Source organism: Haliotis rubra, unplaced genomic scaffold, assembly GCF_003918875.1.
Source record: "Haliotis rubra isolate DU_JTF1 unplaced genomic scaffold, ASM391887v1 Scf364, whole genome shotgun sequence".
NCBI lineage: Eukaryota > Metazoa > Mollusca > Gastropoda > Lepetellida > Haliotidae > Haliotis > Haliotis rubra.
Window position 1 is genome coordinate 875,929 of NW_025767040.1, and position 8,446 is coordinate 884,374.

At 36.7% G+C, this 8,446-nt stretch overlaps 1 protein-coding gene across 4 annotated transcripts in view; it reads left to right on the top strand.

The window, feature by feature from the left end:
• The first annotated feature begins 368 nt into the window (after positions 1–368).
• Positions 369–8,446, top strand: part of LOC124285595 (ubiquitin carboxyl-terminal hydrolase 15-like) — a 33,965-nt gene continuing 25,887 nt past the window's right edge. For 3 of the 4 annotated variants that reach the window (XR_006900846.1, XM_046721850.1, XM_046721852.1), the window contains exons 1-4: positions 369–470; positions 5,253–5,380; positions 6,640–6,746; positions 8,294–8,444. Coding sequence is in view for 3 of the 4 variants with exons in the window: in XM_046721850.1 (XP_046577806.1) it covers positions 382–470; positions 5,253–5,380; positions 6,640–6,746; positions 8,294–8,444 (475 nt within the window). In the remaining variant the exon portion in view is untranslated. Of the gene's footprint in view, positions 471–5,252; positions 5,381–6,639; positions 6,747–7,213; positions 7,359–8,293; positions 8,445–8,446 lie in introns of all 4 variants that reach the window. The other variant, XM_046721851.1, reaches the window with a different exon arrangement.

Below are 8,446 nucleotides of genomic sequence, written 5' to 3' on the forward strand. Positions count from 1 at the left end.
ACAAACAACCGGCAACAAGCGCAATCAACATTCTACACTCTTTTTGTCAAATACTTGTTAATATACGGGCTATGGTAAACATTAAACACGATACACAGGACGCGGTAGAAATGGGGATGGGCGTTGATACATCCCACCTGTTTGTTTGGATGCGAGCATTTGCGCGACTCTGGGTTAAAGTAAGTAAATTTCAAACGATAAGATAACGACTATTTATAGAGTTTTGCTGCTCATCTCGATCAAGAAATTTCTTGCTAAATATAGAACATTTCACCATCCAACAAACGACAGCCTCTTAGGACGGTTGTGCGTCATCACATTTTTAGCCAATCCCATAGCTCGTTATATTCGCCCACAGATTCATTCATTGGACTTCCCAAGATGGCGGAAGGTGGACCACCGGATTGTGAGACTCAGAAGTCAGAAATAAGCAATTTACTGAAACTGACCCTTAAAAAAGGCGAGACTTGGTAAGGATTCGTACATATAGAAACCTAATACACCATAATTAGTCCATATATTGTTATAATTTTGCATAAGATGTTATCATTTTCACAGCCATAGTTCAGAGGTGATGGTTGCTGACTCATAAATTTGTACGACCGGGATTAGTTGAAGGTTTTGACAGCAGAAATATCTACCCTATTAGTTAGCAAATATATCACCTTACGATCTCGCTCTACATCATTACAGTTCACTGCAAGTGTTGTGAATTGTTTGGAGTACGATGTAAAATCACAGGTGTCAACTTGTTTTTGAAATGGCGATTGTATAGCGAAAGTAAGCCAATGTTGTCATATTAGCGACGACGACGGGAGTGTCCAGAGAAACATTTGCACGTGATTGAAAATGTGACTGGTTTGCCGACGGCATCCACAAACGCTTTCATGTCGCCGTCTCTGATGTTGTATTAGTATCGTCTTTGCCGAAAGTGGTCGATCTGGTTTGGTTTGTTGTTCAGGCAACAAGTGGAATACATTGCTCCAACACCACACTACCTTCCCAACCTCTACTACTAGTGCCACAGCATTAGTTTCGTTATGTGATAATATTCAAGCATAATGGTTTTTTGTCATTCCTGATCTGCCTTGATCAAATCATTACTCTTGGAAAAGTTATTGATTAGATCAGTGTTGTCCTGCTTCAAGTTACAAAGGATCAAGCTGCTTACAATGAACCGAATTTAGTATCCTGGTGTACAGCCGGTATCTATGATCAGTGAAAACAAAGTTAAAGATATATGTACTGAAGTATAATTTACAGATGAATTATGGCCTGAACTTTGTTAGAGGTGAATGGAAATCTTGTTTATTGTTCTTACGAATGTTCCTGTTTTGTTTATTTTGTTTGGTTGTTTGATTTTTAAATTAACTGTTCATTACCTGAATTCATGATTTGAAAAAGAAACCAATCTATGATAAAATCAGTTTGGAATTGACTTGGGAGTAATGAGTATTTTTGTTCACATGTCCGTGACAATCAGCTAATGGTAAAATTGGTAGTTTACAGGAAGTCACCAACTGTTCCCCAACAGAATCAAGTGAATATTAAACCCTGTAATGATGTGTATGTAGCTGAGATGAATGTGATGACATGTGGTCACAGTGTCTTGTTAAATATCTCAGTTAGCCTCTAGTTTGAATATCAGATTTTGGGATGTCTGTGTGTAAATACAAAACGCACACAACTGTGAAAAATAACTTCAGTTGTCATTTATGAAATATATTTACCTTTAACATTTTTAAATAAATAGAATGCTTTGCTATTAACAAGATTACTTTACAAAAGATTCATGATTGGTGAGGTAATGTGCAATTACCTCCAAGCAAATATTTAGCTTATTATTTTGTGTACCACTGGAATGTATCTGTAATACATTATACTGAATATTGTCTGCCATATATAAATTATTGGAAAGACAAATATTGGTATTTGCATTTATTGGGGTTTTGGCAGCCAGCTTTTGATTTTAATTGCCCAGTTTCATTATTAAAAAGATAATCAAAACTGTTACATACTGCAACAAAGTCTTTACTGACAGTTATAAATATACGTTAAATATTAGTTCAAGATTTAAGGTCAGTCACAGGGATTGGGAAAGTCAGGGGCCATGGGCCATTTTGCACATTAGAATAAAAAAGGCCCATTAAAATTTTGAGGTTTACTGTTGATACAAGGGCAGTGGCCAATTCTAAATTCAGTAAATGGCTAATAATCTTGAAAATGACCCTTTGTCAAAGTTCTCTATCCCAATCCCTGCAGTCATAATTCTGTATTTGGCAATCCACACCAAAATATATATATATATATATATATCATAATCATAATAGCAGAAAGCTGTAAGTGGCAATTTCCCCTTCTGTATAGTATTTGAAAAGTACATGTTTGTACCTGTACATGATGTAACAGATTTCTCCACACTGATCATGTTAATATCCCCACGGCAGAAAATCTTGGCTTTAATCCCTCATTCAGGTAATATTTAGTTTGGCTAACATAGGTTGTACACAAACATGCTTGTCGGTTATTATTAGTCCATACACAAAAGGAATGAATTCAATTTAGAATTGTACCAATGTAAAATTTGTACTTGTGAATTCGTTTTGCTAACACCTAATGAACTTAGGTTTGATTTTACCACGTGGTGTACAATTAATTATATGTGACAAAGTGAATGCTAACAAATATGGACGTAACTTTAAGAACCAGTTTTCAGAAATCTGTACGCTGACACAAGATACTAAAGTGACTTTTGTCATCATGCATCTATATGCATATCATTATGGTAACATGTGTAAACTTACATGCTGGGTTTCTTAATACTTTTGTAGGATATAGGCACAATGCAGATAATAAACAAGTACATGTAGTATATTAAAACTAGATGTTTTGTGTTGTATTATCCTATCAGTTTTTGGGTAACAATGACAGTTATCACCATTTTGAATGCAGCTAATGTAGAGGAGCTGTAGAATTATTCATAAACTGTTATATTTACTTAGAAAATTATAAGTGATTTACGTCATCAAATGAATACCAGTGTTCATGTACAATATATATATTGCTGGTATGAATAGTTCTTTATCTTGCTTATAGTACTTATACTATTTGTGTAGGAAACAACACATATCCAATATATATAAGACAGTTGAAAACTAGAGTATGAAGAGAAATAATTCATATTCTGATTATTATGAAAAATCTAATATGACAATTGACATGTATGAATTAACAAAAACTTCTTTGTATTTTCATCAGTTAACTTTCTATAAAAGTATTTACCTTTTTTTTTTTTTTTTTTCAGCACAGTTGAACTTACAACGAACAAAACTGTAAAGATAGGAAAAATTGTAGATAATCAGTTGTTGGTCATATTACCAAGTGATCAGATCATGTTTCGATTATTTAGGATTTCTATCCAATGTAAATGTTTACAATTCAGCATTTGGAGAAAATAATCATCCGAATAGTTGAATAGTATGTTTGTTATTGTTTTTGCTAATATACGACTGGTTGACTGAATAAACCATGGCTGAAACAAACATCATGTGAACTTGTTTTAAAACAAGAAATAACCGTTGGCTTGTCATGTTGTGTTACTAGTGTGTTCAATACCCTGGAATCCTGTAAGGTGCAATAATCTGACATTAGTGCTAGAAGAAGCTTCTAAATTCTTCAAAATTAGAACTGAGATTAAGGGGTCCTTGTCATAACTTAAATATGTGTATTCAAAGTTTTATTAGACCTCAAGACTTGAATATGATGCAGAACATTTAATGAAACACCTGTTCACTGTAAAACAGGCATTAGTCCAGGCTAGCACAAACAGCAGCCACACACACACAGGCACACGTGCATGGGCATCGCTATATAAGTGCAGTTAACTATAACATGACGTTAAACCCAATTTCACCTCACTGGCGGGACTAGGTTGTTCAACCTTGTCTAGCCAGTTTATCATGTTCATCAACATCATGAAAATGTGTCATGTTTTTTAAGCCAGACACTTGATGACACTTGACCAGCTTCATGGGAATTAATAGTCTATCTTGGTGGTTGTGAAATTACAGACAAAAGCAAAAAGTACAGATACATGCCTTTCATTATGAGCGAAGGGTGCACATTAAACACTGTGCAGTTCAGGTGTGTCTATTTACATAGATCCACCACTTCAAGACAGACCAGGCAATGTGTGTGTGTATGTCTCTAGTCCTGTTGGAAATAATGCATGTCGGTTTGTTTGTACTTTGTCAGGCAGGAAAGATTTAATATATTAATAATGTTAATTTTAATCTAATTAAATCTCATACCAGAAGATTTCTATTTTAAGAGTTTATTGGGAATGGTTCTTTGTTTCATTTGAGATGGTACATGCAGTGTTCACGAATAGCGTCTGACCTTCTGACAAATCCGGCAGATTTGCCAACGGTCCAATAGAAGTCTACAACCCGCCGGCCCCAATGTCAGACTGTATATTTCACAATGACTTTGACTGAAGTTGTTATATGTGACATGTGACACTTGTTTGCCCTATACAAATCTTACGTTTGTTAAAAATTTCAATGCCAATTATAAGAAATGTTGAATATGAAATGAGTGTTTAATTTTATTCTATGGGTCCTGTGAATTTTGAATGATCTTCAGTAACCCATGCTTGTCTCCCGTGAAGATCTGGGTTAGAATTGATCTTCAGTAACCAATGCTTGTCTCTCGTTAAGATCTGGGTTAGAATTGATCTTCAGTAACCCATGCTTGTCTCCCGTGAAGATCTGGGTTAGAATTGATCTTCAGTAACCCATGCTTGTCTCCCGTGAAGATCTGGGTTAGAATTGATCTTCAGTAACCCATGCTTGTCATGAGAGGCGACTAGCAGGATCGGGTGGTCAGGCTCGCTGACTTGGTTGACACATGTCATCGTATCCCAATTGTGTAGATTGATGCTTATGCTCAGACCATCGCCATATAGCAGGAACATTGCTGAGTGCGGCGTAAAACTTAACTCACTCACTCACTTTCTGTGTTATCGGGGATAAAGTGGTGAGATATAAGTGACCTTCACCTTGAACGGGATTATCAGGTAGGGTATTATGCTTATTGCCATCATCATGGACATTTCCACAACAAGGAACCTGTTTCCTAGTGAGGTTGTGGAATGTATGCATTAAGCATGATAAATGAATTAGACCTTTACGTGGATGCTGTATTAGATCATGTAATAATGTTGTATTAATCAGACAAACCTTGTGTTGAAGGTACCTTGTGGACATCAAATGGTTTAAGCAGTGGAAGAAGTTTGTGGGCTACGACAGCTGGGACTCTTGTAGTGTGGGGGATGAAAGCACAAACCCAGGACCTATAGACAACTCTGCTCTTCTTAAAGGTACATACGTTTACCAAGCTAGCAGGGAAGGGTTAATCCAACACCTTGCACAGATAATGACACTATTGTAGTCACAAGTCGAACATTTGACAGGAATTATTCATCAGTAAAGAGTTCTGTTTTGAGACTTAGCTGGAATTTATCACTCCAGGTTTTTGTAAAATTCAGTAAAGTTTATCTGTAGAGTATTCATATGTTTTTCTTCATTTTAACTATTAAAATGGTAGTGAGTAATGTACAGAATAACTCCATACTTTGACTTACAGACTGTCTGTTTCTCATGACAGTGCTGTAAGTCCCCCACCATAGGCCTAAGATTAACAGTGATCACTCACTCGGAACAGATAATCTCTATTTCATGTTAGCCAGTTGGTTAAGTATTAAGTATTTATCTTTATAAGTAGGGCTGGGACGATACACTATGTCACGATACGATACGTATCGTTATATTTTACCTGCAATAAGTTACCTATCATGATACATACACCTTGAAAGAATGACACAATATTAAGATTTAAAATGATTTATTTGAAGGTATTTGTGTATAACAATAACACTATTGTAATAAAGGAACAAGTAACTCTATCCTACTTGCGTATATTTTGCGTTCTCCACATAAGTACTTTAACATGTTTAAGATAATAGTGTTTTGAAAAAAAAAGTTGTGTATTATTTTGTATTGATACACCAGTCGACGATACAATAGCTGTATCAAACTAAAATGTATCGTGATGTATCGGTGCATCGGTGAATTGTCCCAGCCCTATTTATAACTACTAATCATGATAGGAAGTGAGACCTGTGATGGAGTAACATCCATCATGCGGTTGATGTTCCACTGGACATTAGGGATGTCTTCTTTTTAATGTATCGACTTTGCGTCCTTTCAAATTTTCTCTGAATGATTGTTGGTTGCATGAAATCTAAAGAACTGTTCTACTGACATGACAGATTGTCATCCTTGACATGCATTGGATGGGGACCTGAACTGATAGGACAATATAAGTTTACGGTCAAGATAACTCTGAATGTTGTTCATAAGGTCATGTGTTTGAGTACTGTCTTACATTGTGTAAGAACAGCAGGCACAATTTTGCAGTTGTAAACCATTTATAAGAATGGTCAAAATTTAAAAGAGTCTGTTTATGTTAATAGTTTCTATCACTAAAGTACCTTTTGGTCAAGGTCAATTTCAAACTCTGCTTTAATAAATTTTTACAAAACATTGTCTACGTTGTAATATCCTGCCTATGTTGTAGACAATGGTCAACTCAAGGAGCACCTTGTGGATGACCTTGACTATACGCTGTTCCCGGCTGAGGCCTGGAACAAGCTGTTGTCCTGGTACGGCATCATCGACGGACAGGTAAGATACCACTTTGTCCTCCGTTGTCGTGTTTGTCTCATATTGCCTCAGGAGATGTCTTACTCTATCTTTAAGGTCTGCGAATGATATGGATGTGTATTATAATGATCGTGGCACTCATTTTTACTGGAATGGCAACGAAATCTCATATGCATTTTGGATTTATTTAATATGCAAGATAAACCTTCTCAATCTAAGAAGTTGTATACATTCCATATACACTGGTATATCTGTTGGCTGTGACATTTCACCTACTACACATTATCACAGAATTATAAGAATTGATAAGACTTCAGTGTAAGAAATATCAGAGTACTTGAGGGTAAAACCTTCCAATTCTTTTGCGGCATATGTGATATATTATAACCAGTATTCAGAAATCTATCCATGCCAAGAAAAGGTTGAGAAATAGTTGTGTTCATTCAGAGTGCCATTATTAATGCCAGGTCATTTATTTCCCTGTCCAGAACCCCATATTGCGGAAGGTTATCGAGCAGGGCATGTTTGTTAAACACTGTAAGGTGGAGGTCTATCTGTTGGACCTGAAGCTGAGTCACAACTCGGATCATAACAAGTTCATCACTCGCCAGTTCAGCAGAGCCGATACCATAGGTACAGCTATGTGCAGTCGATCAGTGATCGGTTGTTGGTCAGTCGGTTGCATGGCTTGGTGCTGGATCCATGGTGTAGTTAGCTGTAGATGTTGTCTCATGTATACAGCAGGGCTTCCCATGCTGCTTGCACTCGCTGCTTGCACTCACTGCACACAAGGTTACACTTTCACGGAATGGAAAGTTAGCATTTTGATTGGTCGCTTTTTGTCTTGATAAAGTGACATAATGGTCGTGTTAAATGGTGATGTCATTTTAAAAAAAACCCCAGAAAATCATCTACTACATAGTATATGTAGTGAAAGATTCTTTTGGAATTATTGCATGGTGTTTATTGTGAATACATCTTTATGAAATTAGACAAAGAAATGTTACTATTGTTGGTGTCTGCATTCTACGGAAGCCCTGTTGTATAGTCAGTGTCGTTGCTTTGTGGATCTAAAGAAAGTTGACTTTGAAATCCAAAATTCTTCTTTTCGCTTTGTAACATGCTTTTTGAATGATTATTCGAAGTCAGCCTTCAAGTCCAGGCTATGGGAGTGTCTGTACTGACTCTTGTGGATGTGGGAGTGCAGGGCAACTACTCACAGGACCAGAACAGTCACCCTCACATCTAGAGTGACCATCGTGGTCTGTGTGAGAAACAAGCTTACAACACTCTGTCCTCATTCATACACAACCCAGGCCGTCATCAATTTTGTTTTTCTTGCTTTAGAAGTATCAATAAACCTTTCCGACACCTGGCTCATGAATAAATTCACTGATGTTTTGAGGTACTTTCAAATTTTATTTACAAGTTGCTAATCATTTAGACAGAAGGAAGTATGGGCCAAAAGATTGTTGGTGTAGTTGATTGAAGACAGCAGTGTTTAGGGAAGTAGTTTCTCAGCCAGGATGTAGACTGTCTGTAGTCTTGCATGCTTTTGTTCCTTGCAGGACCCCATCAGTAGGTGTGTTATTGAGGACGGCATGTATCTGAAACAGCTAAAGGTGGAGGTATATCTCTACAATATAGTTCTCAGCCTGTATGGCCAGCAAAGTAAAGAACAATCACTGACGAGAGATGTCAGTCGAGCAGCGACAATAGGT